Here is a 17141-nt window from a genome sequence, read left to right as displayed (position 1 = left end):
AAGTTATTTACTAAAATCTTGACATCTTGCCTAGCTGTCCTTACAATGTTCATGAGAGAGAGAGAGAGAGATGTAGCGATGTCGCCATTGTGTTGTCGCCATGTCGTGGCGTCCTGATCGATCTGCTTGATTAGCTGCATTGTCAGAATCTGACTCAGGCTCAAACTGATACGGTAAAACCGATAACAGTATTAAGCGTTTGTGTTAACAATTGCTTTAGAAGCCTTGGAAACTGAAACTCGTGATTATGGTAGGAGGAGTTACATTTCCGACACACGCTTGAGGTGTTTGGCCAATCAGAGCGCACTGGGTCAGCTGGTCAATCAGAGCAGAAGGAGGGGCTTGGTAGAGGTTTTCAGACAGACTGGAATAATGTAGAGCATGTGAGAAAATAATGTTTTTTGAACATTAAAACATATTAACTATTCTAGTACACCCAATAAATAAAATAACAACCTTTTAAAATAGCATCAAATGGTCTCCTTAAATATTTATCTAACAAGGCTCTTCTACTACTTCAGAAGATTGACTTTAATCATACTTTCATTGTGCATTCTTTGAACGCCTCAGCCCATATGCATTGTAATTGCAAGAAAAAGAGCTACCAGCGAATTATTCAAAATGTATCCTTATTGTTTTCAACAGAAAAAAAAAGAAGAAAGCCATTATGTACAGGTTTGGAATGATATGTTTAATGTTGGCAAAATTTCAGCTTTTGGGTGAACTTTTTCTTTTTGTAGATTTTTCATTTATTTTAGGTTAGATTTATATGCAAAATAAGCATTTAAGATAAAGCTCTCTTACCTGGTTGCCACCCATTCCATGACAGTTGAAGAAGCCAACCTTTTCATTCTCTTTACGGCCCATGTTATCCACACACTGATTTGTCTCAACATTTCTGATCTATGAACAAGAGGACAATGTCTTACACAATGCAGTATTTGTTTTAATTAAATTTTTTATTTATATATTTGTACAGAGAACTCAGCATAACTGCACACATAAACCTGCAAATTTAGATGTGTGCAGAATGCCAAACAGAAAGCTGAACATGAAACATTTTATTAAAAACTGATTCTTTTAATGACCATATTGAAAAAGAAAACAATGGAAGTCTCTTACCTCCCCGAGTGAGTAATATCTGCGTGGAATCTGAGAGTCGGGGTAGATGTTCTCCAGGTACCATGAGAATGGTTTACACTTCAGAGTTTCCCTCAAAGCCTTCCGAGAAGAAACATCTCCATAATCCACCCGAACCACACCTGAAGAAACACAAGCAATTAAAATTCATTAAATTCATCATATTTTGGCCACTTGAGGTAAAAGTGTCTGCTGTCACTGTGCTCTGAGACTTGCAGGTACGATCCAATTGCAGTTTTTATTTAGGGATATCCAAAGAGGAGTACAATGCCAGGCAAAGGGTCAAAATCCATGAAAACAGTCCACAAAAACAAGAAAACAAACCAGAGATAGTGCTCAGACGTGCAGGTAACATTACACAAAACTCTTGGGGCCAGTTGTTCAAAAAGTTTAATATGGATCAGAATTATCTGGATTTGGAAATCCCATGTTTTGCTATCCAGGATCAGGTAATCCATCTTACTTTTGTGCTGGTTTTTCAAAGCAAAATTGGATTGGATCTCCCTGATCCAGATACACACTTTTTCAGATTACCAAATCTGGATTACTAGTGCTCTACAGAGCCCCTAAAGGGACATGGTGATAGAAAGAATATGAGATGGGAAAAAAAAACACATTTCAATGCTTTTGCATTCTCTCAGAAAAATTCCACGTAGCTTTCACACGAGAAACTTTGCGTTCGCCTGCAAATAAATTTTAACTGGTTCATCTCTTATGATTGTGCCAATGTAGTTTACAAATAGTGATACAAACACTTGGAATCAAATATAATATTATATTTTCATATTTACAGCTGTTTGGGGATTATTTCATGGCACCAAAATCACTTTTTTTTTTTACTTTAGGTTAGGTTACCGAAAGGCTAAATATGTAGCCTAATGTCTATTTCTAATTAATTACTTTAAAAGTTAACTAATCAAGAGCTAAACAAAATGTGCATGTATATTACATGATAAAAATGTTGTATTTTTGACCAGTTTTAAAGTTACATTACATAAAAATTAAATTTTTGTTCCTGAAATCCACTCTTCTGATGGGATCAGTATAATCCAGATTTTTTGGATCAAAGGTATCCCAATCTTACTACAAAGTTTTGAACAACACAAACTGATGATTTTATCCAGATAAAAACCAAGATTGAATTTTGTGATCTAATCTGATTTCAGAATCCTTTTTTCCTTTTTAACAACCCATTTTCAAGATGTGATCCAATCAGATAGCCGAAATCCGATCAGATTACATTTGAACAACCGGCCCTTGATGACAAAACCAAACCAGGTATAAACAGACAGAAACTAATGACAAGAGCGAATATAGCTGAGTGCAATGAAGAGTAATGAGTCTGGGAAGTGGGTTATGGGAAATGGAGTCCGTGATAGTGGCAATAGTCCGGGGTGGAGTGCCCTCTGGTGGCTATCAAGGGCACTCCAGCAGGCGATCATGACAGTCTGCTAAATAAACACATGACCCAGTTACAAATATGATCTTTCTGAATATGGTTCTGAATAGAATGTATAGATATGACAACTAAGAATTATTTATTTATTTATTTAATTGTATTTATTCATTGCAGTGATGTGAATAACTGGTCCTGAAATAAGAATGGTTTCATGAACTGCAAATAACCCAATAAAACCCAATTTTTTATTCCTAAAATAAAGTGCATTTGGCACAATTGAAAAATCTTGAAAAGTCTCAATTTGAAACATCAGACACTAGAGGGAGCATCAACATCACTTTTCTCCAGTAAACGCTCAATTTATATGAAACATTATCTGCTCACTTATGAAAATCCACCCATCAACAAACCACTTATCTTCTTTATCTTATCTTCTAGATGGGTGGTCTCTCATATGTGTGGCTTTGTAGAGGAGGTACAATACATCTGCATGACACAAATACAGAGCTGCTGACATCCCAGAGGCCTCAGCGATCAGAGCACACACTGACAGCTGAAGCGTCAGGCATTTGTGTCTTTCTGCTGAGTGTTGACTTTGTGCATTTCTTCACCGTCTAAACGTTTTCTCTCTTTATGTCTGCTTTGATATTTTCTGCTACGTTTTGTGACCTCTCCCCTCTCTCTCTCTCTTTGTCTGTGGTGCAGATGATAAATGATCTTGTGTGTTTCAGTAGACGCCGTGGGGCAGAGCTGCTCTCAGATGTGATCACTGGGTTAGTTATGGGCTCTTGTGTCCCCTGTTATGTCTCTCCTCTCTGAGCTCGGGCACCAATTAAAATAACGTACTCTCCTTCTTCTAAACCCATACAACTTTCTTTCTTCTAAGAAAAACAAATGTACACTCTGTTCTTTTCCATACAATGAAAAAAGACAGTGACAGGTGTTCAAAAGGACAAAAAAAACCACAATATAACTGTATTATAAATGCAGTCCAAGTAACTTGCGTTAGGTCAAAATTTAACTAACCGAAATTCATGCCATTATTTATAGAATATCTTTGCTGTAGCTCTCAAATCTCATTAACATTTCCACATATTCAAATGTGTCACATCATGTGTTTTGAAATACACATAAACCATAACTTGTGACCTTGCATGAATGAGATTTGAGGTTTATAGCAGAGTAGAAGATTTTCCAGTGAATAATGTCTAAGATTTCACTCTGTTCCCTACTCAAAGCTGTTGTATGGATTAATAAAATGTAATAATATAGCAATTTAGTCAGAGAATCATATGGACTACATTTATTATATGGACTAGTTTTATTGTTCTGTTTTGTCCTTTTTGGAGACTGACTGTATGATTAATTTTCATTGTATGAAAAAAGAATACTGTGAACCTTCAGTCTTCACCAGTCCACTTGTTTCTAAGACCCAAGCAGGCTTTGATGAGTGCCTCAGACATGGGTCGGTCTGATATTAGTAGCCTGGGGTATTGAAATTTTAAATAAATGCACTTTTACCAAATGGATGCTGGTAAGACCTGAATACTCTTAAAACATATCAACTTTCCATTATTTTGGGTGTTTTACAATATTTTATTATTTAAAACAAAACATATCAATAATTCTAAAACATTATTATTATTATCCCCCTTCTTCTTTGTCAAGCTGTGTTTCTATGTAAATCACCGAACCATACAGGACACTAGTGCATGAACCAGCAGCATGTGGTCCCTATAAATTGTGCTCTGCAAAATACCTGAGCCATTCGAGAGAACGGGATGTGCAGGGATGTGCTTATTAATATTAACATAAATATAAATTTCCCTGTCATTTGAGGTGCAACATAAAGCTTATGAGTGGTTTATCTTTGAACTGCCCGCTCAAACAGAAAAATTATGTAGCCTACAGTTGCCAGATATTAATTACAGAAAACCATCTAAATTATTTATTATCCAACTAATCAATTAAATAAAATGTTATGTGTTTTCCTCAAACATATTTGTGTGAAAAAAAAAAAAAAAAATAAAAAAAAAAAAAATATATATATATATATATATATATATATATATATATATATATATATATATATATATATATATAAAAACATATTCTCCCCCATTTTTGACACACACAAAGTATAGGTTACATTATCTGGCAACATGGATTAAAAAACATAACTAACAAACATTACAAAGAAGGATCAGAGAATGAATTTTCATCTACAAATAAGATACAGATACATCTTATTTGTCTATAATTTCTAATTTATCATCTCTGATTTTGGTCTGTCATACTTGGTTGATAAAGTCCCCACTCATGTGACTTAATTGGGGCAGGCTGTTCAGACTTTTTGCTGCTCTTTACATTTAGGTACAGTTGGGGGGGGAGGGGGTGAAGAAAAAGAAAACTGCCATTGGGTCGGACTCTGGTCTATTTTTATTAGGCCAGTCTCAAAGCTGGTTTTGAAAAATGAAATGCAATGTAAGTTGCTTTGGATAAAAGCGTCTGCCAAATGTAAATGTAAGTGGTTCGAGTCAGGTACAGATCATAGAACAAGACGTCTAGTATGAATATTACGTTAACTATGTATTCCATGCACTGGATACAGAATGTCAAAAGGATTTTGAATAGCATTAGGGTATACTGTAAGTACATAAAGACCGAGCCTTCTTTTCTATGTGAACTATTAGTTTAAATGTGTAAAGATCTGACACTTCCTTCTGTTGAGCCCCAAATCTTCCAAATAATCTCAGTTTCTCTATCCTAAGAACAGCCAATGCCCTAGACTCTCAACATACTAGACCACGCTATTTATTCATCACACACACACGCTCCAGTCGGCACACCACAACACAGCACCACTGGGACGCCTTTCCAGGAACAATCTCCCTCCTGTGCTCCACATTACCGCAGAGTTCCTCCTGAATCTTTCCCTCTCAAGTGAACTGACAGAGGTTTCAGTAAAGGCTAATCTCATTATTGTCCTTGTACAGGATACTATGGCTTTCTAATCTCACTATAGCACTACATTTCCCAGGTCTCCCTGGGGACAAGATGCAGATAAGAAAAGCAGAACGCTCATGAATACGTGAGCAGCAGAGCAAAAGACACTTAGCACAATGCCAGGCATGAATAAAATATGGAAAATCTCTCATCAGAGTGAAATATATGTCCGGGTGATCTGCTCTGGCAGAACCGCTTGCGGGCTGTCATGAAAAAAGTCCATATCAGCAAATACGAGCAAGACAGATGGATGTAAAATGTTTTAGGGGGATGTGGCACAGTTAAAGTTGAATGGGGATCAAATATTTATGTTAGGAATAAGAGGCACTGTAGAAATATTTTGTAGAAAAAAAAAAAATCTTTCACAGGTAAGTTTGTGAAACAAAATTTGTGAATGGTAGCACAATTTGATGTGTTGACTAACATGCACATGTCAGGAACTCGGTTATAATTGTAGTGTGTAATTACAAATATATGTAAATACTGACAGAAGTTTCAACAGAAATTGCAAATTACAAAGTGTATAAATGCTTCTTAGTACATCCTGCAGTACACTTTAACCATATTTCAAGTAATTATGAAATTACATATAAAGATGTACTTAAGTCCTACTTAAGTGGGTAAAAAGGGCACTTTTAAGTTCAATTGCATTTAATATAAATTTAAACTATAAAGCATTTTCAGTTAATTATAAACAACATGCAATTAAAGGTGCCCTAGAATTAAAAATTGAATTTACCTTAGCATAGTTAAATAAAAAGAGTTCAGTACATGAAAATGACATACAGTGAATCTCAAACAACTTTGTTTCCTCCTTCTTGTGTAAATTTTTATTTGTGCAAAAGACCTCCGAAGAACAGGCGAATCTTAACATCGACTGTGATGTAACAGTCGGGATCATTAATATGTACGCCCCCAATATTTGCATATGCCAGTCCATGTTCAAGGCATTACACAAGGGCAGGAGGTCTGGATGTGCACAGCTGAATCATCAGACTAGGTAAGCAAGCAAGGACAATAGCGAAAAATGGAGCAATAATAACTGACATGATCCATGATATCATGATACTTTTAGTTTGGTAAATTGTCTTTCTAAATGTTTCGTTAGCATGTTGCTAATGTACTGTTAAATGTTGTTAAAGTTACCATCGTTTCTTACTGTATTCACGGAGACAAGACTGTCATTATTTTCATTTTTTAAACACTTGCAGTCTGTATAATTCATAAACACAACTTCATTCTTTATAAATCTCTCCAACAGTGTGTAATGTTAGCTTTAGCCACGGAGCACTATCAAACTCATTCAGAATCAAATGTAAACATCCAAATAAATACCATACTTACGCGATTAGACATGCTGCATGATGAACACTTTGTAAAGATCCATTTTGAGGGTTATATTAGCTGTGTGAACTTTGTTTATGCTATTTATGGCAGTCGCGAGCTCCGGGGGCAGGAGCACGAGAATTTAAAGGGGCTGCGCGCTGAATCGGCGCATATTTAATGATGCCCCAAAATAGGCAGTTAAAAAAAATGAATAATAAAAAAAAAAAATCTATGGGGTATTTTGAGCTGAAACTTCACAGACACATTCAGGGGACACCTTAGACTTATATTACATCTTTTAAAAAGAAATTACTGAATTACATTCAGTTATACCTTATAAAATGTATTATTGTGAAGTGTGAAGTGAAGTGTAAGTGTAAGCGTCTTTAAGAAGCAAACATGTGCTGGTGAGCGAGAGAAAGAAAAGGGTACAAAGAAAATGAAAGAGGAAGTTAAGAGGAAGTGTGGTGAAGGAATTGCATTTGAAGAAATTTAATCTGCTCCCCTATTGTCTGCGTAAGCTTGAGGAGAGCTGTGTTTGTGCCAGGACAGAGAGCAAATAAAAGACCACAACAATGGTCTAGGAGGCTGAACGATAAGATAATTGCAGTCTTTCACAACAACCATGACAACATGTGCAAATCAACATGCCACTTATAGAAAAATGAAATCTCTGTAAAGACAGCCATACCTCATGGCGACACTAATGAAGACCTGTGAGAACACGGTTACTGCTTCATTAAAGAACTAGCTTAGGAGAATTGATTGTGGCATAATTTTTATTTCAATTTAACTTTTAGTTGTGTTTGAAAGTCGTAGACACAACAACCATAATCCAAGATTAACAAAGATCATGGGTAACACTTTATAATAACTGCACACTATGAAGCATTAGTTAAGCATTAGTAAATAGTCAATTCATCATTTATAAAGCATTAATATACATTAGTAAGCAGTTTATAAATACAGCTATAAATGCTTTATTCTTGATTTATAAGCATATCTATAATGTGTTTAATAATTGTATTTTCATACTTTATTAATGATCAATTTATCATTTGTAAATTAAGTATTACATTATTTACAAAGCAGTTATTTAGGAGTTGTCAGTGCTTCATAAGATCATTTAGGAAGTGTAAGTAAATGATTAATAAACTATTTAAATGTACACTTATACATCTTATTATTTAGACATTTAGTAATAGTTAGTCAGTGTGTTAATAAATGCTTTATTAGCACATATTCCTACTGTAATTCATGATTAATTCAGGTAGTTATAAAACATTTAGAAGTGGTCAATTAACTATTTTTGTGAGCTCATCTAAAGTGAGGACTATTTATGCTTTGTAAAGCATTCATAAAGGAGATTTAAAGGCTCAGTTATATTCTAAACAGAAAAAGGAAACAAACAACACAGAGTGATACAGAACATAGAAATATTTATTTCAAGATGCAAAAATTGTACAACTGTACACTTCATATAAAATGAAAAATAAACCTCTGCAATATCACAAAAAAAAAAAAAAAAAAAAAAAAAAATCCCTGTACACCTCCAGTAAACATAAGCCTCTGCAATATGGTATAAAAAATTATTTTAAGTGCTACAGGAGTGATAATGCAACATAAAATAAAAAAATAAAAAATACAACATATAAAATACAACAAATACATTTTTTATTAATAAATAAAATATTTTACAGTGTAAAAACTACCTCAGTATTAACATTACAGAGCGTTTCAACATTACAGAACAGCAGTGCAGATTGTGGACGTGTTTCAGTCCATTGTACAACTTTAGTTTTATTTAGAGTGAAAACTTGAAAACTTGATCCTAAACCTTGATCCTAGACCAGTTCACTTTCCTTTTAGTGGCAGCAGCTTACCGGAAGCCTTAAGGGCTTTGATAGCATCTTCTATAGCTGGATCCTCATGAATCACAGCAGCACATTGTGTGGCAAAAATACTGAGCTTAACCTCACTGCTGTGGGATTTAAGGAGTTCCTTAAATTTGCAGGGTGCAGCGATGTACAATTCGGCAATCGGTGCATTGACTACGATGGTGTTCCGGTCCACCCCAACCTGCTTGAATGCAGCAGACATGGTCCCTCCTTTGCTGAAGCGTCGAAGAACTTTTTCATATCGGGCCACTACCTGCTGTGGTGTTTGAGCTGTAATTCAGAGAAAATGGAATTAGTCTTAGTATTTGGTTTTATTATTCTCGCACACCTTTGACACACACACACACACACACACACACACACACACCGTACATTGTTTCTATCTATAGTATGACACATTCCACAAACTTCAGTATAGAGAGATAGCAGACCAGTTACACCCAGATAATCAGACCAGTCCAATGTTAAATGATTAAATTAAGCCATTGAATAAGTCATATATGTACTTCAGTTATTTATTAGTTATTTATTCTTCTTAGATCAAGATGGCGCCGCGCATGGCAGCCACAGTGCTTAGCTCTTCAGTGTTTGTTCTGTTTTTGTTAGTTTTTCCTGTTTTCTGTTTTTCAAACACCATCAGTTTTACCAGGGATGAACTGCTGAACATTCGGCAGTTCACACCACAAAATCTTTTACCGGATTTCGATTATTCAGACGTTTTGTTGAATGTTGTAGTCGGCGGAGCGGCAGCGCTGTTTAGACGCTTCAGGACGCGCAGACGGGGAAAGCGCGCCGGCGCCCTCGTGAAGCTCAGACAGCGCGGATTAAGAACGCCGCTGCCTAGCATCCATCTGGCGAATCTCCGCTCTCTGCCCAACAAAACGGACGAACTCCTTCTGCTCTCCCGGACAAATAAGGATTTCTCGAACTCGGCTGCTCTGTGCTTCACGGAAACCTGGCTGAACGACGCCATTCCGGACAGCGTGTTATGTCTGCCGGGCTTTCAGCTGTTTAGATCAGATCGCGACGCTGAATCAACGGGGAAATCGCGCGGCGGCGGGACGTGCTTTTACATCAACGAAAGGTGGTGTTCAGATGTAACGGTGTTAAAGAAGATGTGCTGTCCAGATCTTGAAACACTCTTCATTAACTGCAAACCGTTCTATTCGCCGCGGGAGTTTTGCTCGTTCATTCTGGTGAGCGTCTACATTCCTCCGCAAGCGCACGTGAGCTCGGCTTTACAGATACTCGCTGATATGATCACAGAGAGCGAGCAACAACACCCGGACTCTGTTCTTATCATTCTCGGGGACTTTAATAAAGCGATTCTCTCACGTGAACTGCCCAAATACAGACAGCATGTTACTTGTCCCACCAGAGACAGTAATATACTCGACCATTGTTACACAGCAATAAAGGATGCATATCACTCTGTCCCACGGGCAGCTTTGGGGCTCTCTGATCACTGTTTAGTTCATCTCATACCAACCTACAGGCAGAAACTGAAATCAGCTAAACCTGTAGCAAAGACTGTAAAGAGATGGACCACCGAAACAGAGCGGGCTTTACAAGCCTGTTTCGAATGGACTGATTGGAGTGTTTTTGAAGTTGCTGCCACCGATCTGGACGAGCTCACAGAGACTGTTACATCATATATCAGTTTCTGTGAGGATCTGTGCATTCCTACAAAGACTCATTTATCTTACAACAATGACAAACCCTGGTTCACTGCAAAACTCAGCCAGCTCCGTCAGGCCAAAGAAGATGCTCGCAGAAAAGGGGACAGAGTCTTGTACAAACAGGCCAAATACACACTGGAAAAGGAGATCAGAGTGGCAAAGAGGAATTATTCTGATAAACTTCGGAATCAGTTCTCTTCTAATGACACAGCTTCAGTGTGGAAAGGTCTGAAAGACATTACCAACTACAAGACACCATCCCCCAGCTCTGTGGAGAATCAACGACTGGCAGACGATCTGAATGGGTTTTATTGCAGGTTTGAAAAATCACCATTCACACCTCCATCAACCCCACTCTCCCCACACCTGCAATTCAGTTCAGTGAAGATGACGTGCGCCAGGTCTTCAGAAAGAACAAGAGAAGAAAGGCACCAGGCCCAGACAGCGTTTCACCAGCCTGTCTGAAAACCTGCGCTGACCAGCTGGCCCCCATCTTCACACAGATCTTCAACAGATCACTGGAGCTGTGCGAAGTCCCCTCATGCTTCAAACGCTCCACCATCATCCCTGTCCAAAGAAACCCAAAATTACTGGACTAAATGACTACAGACCTGTGGCTCTAACGTCTGTGGCCATGAAGTCATTTGAAAGACTGGTTCTGGCTTTTCTGAAGGACATCACTGGACCCTTACTGGACCCCCTGCAGTTTGCTTACCGAGCAAACAGGTCTGTGGATGATGCAGTCAATATGGGACTGCATTATGTTCTCCAGCATCTGGACAGACCAGGGTCTTATGTGAGGATCCTGTTTGTGGACTTCAGCTCTGCTTTTAACACCATTGTCCCATCACTCCTCCAGCCTAAACTAACTCAGCTCTCCGTGCCCACCTCTGTCTGTCAGTGGATCACCAGCTTCCTGACAGACAGGCAGCAGCTAGTGAGGCTGGGGAAATTCTCATCCAGCACCCTCACCATCAGCACCGGCGCCCCTCAGGGCTGTGTGCTCTCCCCACTGCTCTTCTCCCTCTACACCAACGACTGCACCTCTAAAGACCCCTCTGTCAAGCTCCTGAAGTTTGCGGATGACACCACACTGATCGGCCTCATCCAGGACGGTGATGAGTCTGCTTACAGACTGGAGGTTGAACAGCTGGCTGTCTGGTGCAGTCTTAACAACCTGGAGCTCAACACGCTCAAGACAGTGGAGATGATCGTGGACTTCAGGAAAAACCCACCTGCTCTCCCCCCACTCACCATCATGAACAGCACTGTGACTGCAGTGGAGTCATTCAGGTTCCTGGGCACCACCATCTCCCAGGACCTGAAGTGGGACAACCACATCGAGTCCATTGTGAAAAAGGCCCAGCAGAGGTTGTACTTCCTTCGCCAGCTGAGGAAGTTCAACCTACCACAGGAGCTGCTGAAACAGTTCTACTCTGCCATCATTGAATCCATCCTCTGCACTTCAATTACCGTCTGGTTCAGCTCAGCTACCAAATCTGACCTCAGAAGACTACAGAGGGTAGTCCGGTCTGCTGAGCGAATCATTGGCACAACCCTCCCCACTCTCCAAGAACTGTACTTATCCAGAGTGAGAAAAAGGGCAAAGAAGATCACTCTGGACCCCTCACATCCAGCACACTCCCTCTTTGAACTGTTGCCATCCGGTCGACGCTACAGAGCCCTGAGCACCAGAACGACCAGACACAGGAACAGTTTCTTCCCTCAAGCAATCCATCTCATGAACACTTGACAAACATGGAACACACAACACTATTACATATTATTTACTTAAAACACTTATTTATATCTCAATTTGCACACATAATTGTATATACAATTGTCTATAATATATATTGTCTTTTGCTTTTTTTGCACTTTGTCTATCTTGTAAATTTGTATATTATTATTTTATTCTTTTTATTATGTGTCTTGTCTTGTCGCTGTTACTCTGTTGCACTGTGGAGCTTCTGTCACTAAAACAAATTCCTAGTATGTGTAAACAACATACCTGGCAATAAAGCTCTTTCTGATTCTGATTCTGATTCTGATTATACAGTTGTGTGCAATTATTTTTTTTTTTTTTGTATTTGATATAATCTGATTTGTTGGTTTGTTTACATAGTACTTTAGCTAATCAAAGGTAGTACCTGCTGTAGTTTGGTGTAAATTAAAAAGTGTAATAATTGGTAGCTTATGAAATTATGATTTAATAAATTTAATAAATTCATCTTATTTATGCTGCCTTCAAGTGCTAGCAGAAATTTGACAATTCCCACTTCTGAAGTCGTGATTACGAGCTCATTGCATTCAACTTTCGGAATGGTTGGGTGTTCATGTGCACTTTTTACCTAGAAAACTCATATTTACAATGTGCATGTGAAGGCAGCATAAGTCACCCTGTCATTTTGTTTTGAATCTTTTACATGGATTTAACTAAAAACTAAATAAGTATCGAAGCTGATGTAATCCCCAATGCAATTCTTATGGGACACACACACACAATGTGACATCATGCAGGAAGAACCAGCCAAGTGAGAAACAAGTGGAAAGGGTGAAAATAGCATTCTAACCTCTCTGACGTGTCTTTGTTTCCATTTTCTTTGACTTCTTCCCATACTTTTTCCCTTTCCCCTTTCTTTTCACCCTCCTCTTCTTCCTGCCCCCCTCTGATGAGGATATAGAGGAGTCAGACATAGAATCAGAGGAAGATTCTGAGCTGTCACGACAGGAATCTGAAGACAGGGGAATCGTCTGCTTAGAAACGGTGTCCTCTCTTTTAAGAGCTGTTAAAATGGATACAAATACATAAGGCTCACAGCTTGCATCACATGGTACATAGGAACACAAAGCTTAACTCACATAATAAGACTCAATTGTACTATTATTGAATACATGTTGTGTGTTGTGAGCCTTACCTGATGCCAGCTGCTCTTTAAGATAGTCTCTCTCCTTGGTCAGCTCATCAATCTTGTCTTTTTGCCACTCTATTTTCAGCTTACACATCTCCAGCTCATGAGATTTTCTTTTGTCTGCCAGATGTGCAGTGGGGACCGTGGGCACACCTAATTAAAAGTAAACATACATTATTGAATGAACTGTAAATGTTCTATTTACTTTCTTGTTGTCTAACAAACTCTCATCCCATCCTGCCCGCCCCTGTACATTACACAAAGAGAGTCAAAAATGTCATTATAAAAGTCATCTATTGACAGCCAGGCTTCCTGCCCAGCGTTCGTCGCAACGCTCCCGCCCCCCTGCGTGTCGCTGGTATTAGGACTTCTAACTAGCAATTAGCTTGTTAGCCATAATTAATAATGTGTGCCAGTAAAGAGAGTAACATACTTACCACTAGTGCCACCGACGGAAGTCAAATCCAACGCATCCATCTCCACGCTAGCATTCCTTTTGGCCCGGGTCCGCACGCCTTTTCTACTTTTGTCGGAGTTCTCCATGTCATAAACAAACTGCTGCTGCACAATTCCTTTGTCCCCTGTTGATGACGTTCGAAAGCGCGAGTTTTCCTTTGTCCCACATTGATTACGTATGAAAGCGGGAGCGCGATTTCTCCCACCTATCAAACTAGCTGTCACTATCCCTACAATCGAAAGCAACTGTAAAAAATAAAAATAAAAATAAAAATAAAAATAAAAATAAAAATGAGCAGATTAAGCCGGCTAAAGAAGCTTATTAATGAGCCCAGTTCTACAAAGAAAACCCTGAAGATGATTAAGTGGCTTCAGAAAAGGAAACTGCTAAAAACAAAAAATAAATGCAGAATTTGTCATCGGGACATGAAAATGAAGAAAAGGACGAACAGTGGAGACCAATATGCTTGGTAAGATACACACACACACACACAATATATATATATATATATATATATATATATATATATATATATATATATATATATATGTATGTAGGCTATATAAGTTGCATTGCACTGAAATAATTTGCATCGCACTGAAACAATCAAGATTTTATGTGTATATATATATATATATATATATATATATATATATATATATATATATATATATATATATAACATAATCAAGATTTTTTTTTTTTTTTTTACAATAGGATTTGTCGACAAGCAGGAGCACATGAGGGAAGGGCAAAACAAATTTCTGTCAGGCACAAATCAATATTCAGTGGATCAAAGGTCTCCTTCAGTAGGTGGATGCAATTCCTGTACAGGTAGGAATACAACAGTTGTAATATAAATATGTATATAATTAACTCACTTTTGTCACTGTTCTCTTTGTAATTTGCATAAAATAATGCATACAGTGTAAATTATTTAAAGGCATTCATAAACATTACATGTTCTTTTTGGCTTTAAAGGTTTTCTCAGGGTCTGCGGTTACGGCAGATAGACATGATGGACGACAGCATTGCAGGCAGTTCAGCAACACTTAGTAAAATGGCAAAGAAAATAAGGGAAGTCTGTGTCACAGCAGTTGAAAGGATGAGAAGGTGTACAGGTCAGCAGATTGGTGGAAGAAGGGAGTTTGTTGTGATCGACGAAAGCCATTTTCGGCACAAAAGAAAGGTATGTTATAGCAATAGCAACTTTAAATAAATTTAAAATATACAGTGATATGCGAAAGTTTGGGAACCCCTCGCAGAATCTGTGAAAATGTGAATAATTTTAACAAAATAAGAGAGATCATACAAAATGCATGTTATTTTTTATTTAGTACTGTCCTGATTAAGATATTTTACAAAAAATATGTTTACATATAATCCACAAGACAAAAAAGTAGCTGAATTTATTAAAATGACCCCATTCATAAGTATGTGAACCACTGATTCTCAATACTGTGTGTGGTTACCTGATGATCCACGACTGTTTTTATGTTTTGTGATGGTTGTTCATGAGTCTCTTGTTTGTCCTGAGTAGTTAAACTGAGCTCTGTTCTTCAGGAAAATCCTCCAGCTCCTGCAGATTCATCAGTTTTCAAGCATCTTCTGCATATTTGAACCCTTTCCAGCAGTGACTGAATGATTTTGAGATTCATCTTTTCACACTGAGGACAACTGAGGGACTCAAACTCAACTATTAAAAAAGGTTCAAACATTCACTGATGCTCCAGAAGGAAACACGATGCATTAAGAGTCGGGGAGTGAAAACTTTTGAACAGGATGAAGATGTCACAATTTTTCTTATTTTGTTTAAATATCATTGTTTTCATTTAGTTCTGCCCTTCGGAAGCAACATAATATTTGCATGTTTCCCGGAAGACAAATTAAGTACAATTTACCTTGATCTTTAAATTCTAAAAGTTTTCACCCCCCGACTCTTAATGCATCGTGTTTCCTTCTGGAGCATCAGTGAATGTTTGAATCTTTTTTAATAGTTGTGTTTGAGTCCCTCAGTCGTCCTCAGTGTGAAAAGATGAATCTCAAAATCATACAGTCACTGCTGGAAAGGGTTCAAATATGCAAAAAATGCTTGAAAACTGAAGAATCTGCAGGACCTGGAGGATTTTTCTGAAGAACAGAGCTCAGTTTAACTGCTCAGGACAAACAAGAGACTCATGAACAACCATCACAAAACAAAAAAACAGTCATAGATCATCCAGGTAACAACACACTGTATTGAGAATCAAGGGTTCCCAAACTTTTGTACTGAGATATTTTAATAAATTCAGCTACTTTTTTGTCTTGTGGATTATATGTAAACATCTTTTATGCAAAATATCTTACTCAGGACAGTACTAAATAAAAAATAACATGCATTTTGTATGATCTCTCTTATTTTATTAAAATTATTCACATTTTCACAGATTCTGCGAGGGGTTCCCAAACTTTCGCATACCACTGTAGGTTCCAAAGTTATTGTCATTATAATGTATCTGTCTACCTCTGTGTTTGTTGTCTCCATTAGTATGGTAGAGGAAGAATGGCTGGTGGGTGGAAAAGAAAGAAGTGGGTCTTTGGAATGTTAGGTGTGAGGCATCAGCAAAAAAAAATCCAGAAAACCTATTCTACGTCTTATGGAAAAAAGATCTCGAAACCATCTAGTCCCTTTGATTGCACATCATGTGAGGCCTGGGTCATCAATTATCAGTGACGAGTGGCGTGCCTATCACATACTCCCTGCACTAGGGTACAACCATCACACTGTCAACCACAGCAGGTGGTATGTAGATCCCCACACTGGTGCCCATACCCAACATATTGAAAGGGCCTGGAGATCTTACAAGGAGCAGATCTGGAGGCTTAGGGGAAATCGGACTGAGAGTTTGCTTTCTGACCACCTTGCAGTGATAGAGTGGAATGAATGGCTGGCAAAGAAACACTATGATGGTGCTTTTGGCAGACTTATTCATGACATTTCAAGAATGTACAAGTAATATTACTTAGTCACTGTAACAAGCATAAGAGCCCTTTATATAAGAATTTATATAAAACATAATTTTCAAATAGTGTTTGATCATTTGTTGAGTATATTTGTTTTTCTATCTCTGTCATTTTGTTGCTTATTTTTTTATTTATATTAACTTTCTTGCTTATTTTGTTCTTTTTTTGTTCATTTTTTTTCTTTTTATGATATTGCAGAGGTTTATTTTTCATTTTATATGAAGTGTACAGTTGTACAATTTTTGCATCTTGAAATAAATATTTCTATGTTCTGTATCACTCTGTGTTGTTTGTTTCCTTTTTCTGTTTAGAATATAACTG

General features: G+C 37.7%; 3 protein-coding genes across 4 annotated transcripts in view; 1 reads left to right on the top strand and 2 right to left on the bottom strand.

The window, feature by feature from the left end:
- Positions 1 to 734: 734 nt before the first annotated feature.
- The window catches only part of LOC125269885 (polypeptide N-acetylgalactosaminyltransferase 13), a 47745-nt gene continuing 31338 nt past the window's right edge, over positions 735 to 17141 (bottom strand). The window contains exons 9-10 of one of the 2 annotated variants that reach the window (XM_048192935.1): positions 1123 to 1262; positions 735 to 903 (exon numbers count right to left, since the gene is read on the bottom strand). In XM_048192935.1, the coding sequence (XP_048048892.1) occupies positions 766 to 903; positions 1123 to 1262 (278 nt within the window). In that variant the 3' untranslated portion in view covers positions 735 to 765. The remainder of the gene's footprint in view (positions 904 to 1122; positions 1263 to 17141) is intronic. The other variant, XM_048192934.1, reaches the window with a different exon arrangement.
- LOC125269887 (coiled-coil domain-containing protein 106-like) lies at positions 8646 to 13931 on the bottom strand. Its single transcript, XM_048192936.1, has 4 exons — positions 13798 to 13931; positions 13367 to 13513; positions 13022 to 13234; positions 8646 to 9039 (listed from the first exon to the last, which is right to left on the bottom strand). The coding sequence occupies exons 1-4, from the start codon at positions 13901 to 13903 to the stop codon at positions 8726 to 8728; spliced, it is 780 nt and encodes a 259-aa protein (XP_048048893.1). The 5' UTR covers positions 13904 to 13931; the 3' UTR covers positions 8646 to 8725.
- On the top strand, positions 14108 to 16936 carry LOC125269888. The gene is made up of 4 exons (XM_048192937.1): positions 14108 to 14286; positions 14535 to 14651; positions 14799 to 15006; positions 16345 to 16936. Exons 1-4 carry the CDS (start codon positions 14108 to 14110, stop codon positions 16528 to 16530), a joined length of 690 nt encoding a protein of 229 aa, XP_048048894.1. The 3' UTR covers positions 16531 to 16936.

Source organism: Megalobrama amblycephala, linkage group LG6 (assembly GCF_018812025.1).
Source record: "Megalobrama amblycephala isolate DHTTF-2021 linkage group LG6, ASM1881202v1, whole genome shotgun sequence".
NCBI classification, from domain to species: domain Eukaryota; kingdom Metazoa; phylum Chordata; class Actinopteri; order Cypriniformes; family Xenocyprididae; genus Megalobrama; species Megalobrama amblycephala.
The sequence above is the reverse complement of the archived record's forward strand: the minus strand, read 5'-3'. Positions and strand labels throughout refer to the sequence as shown.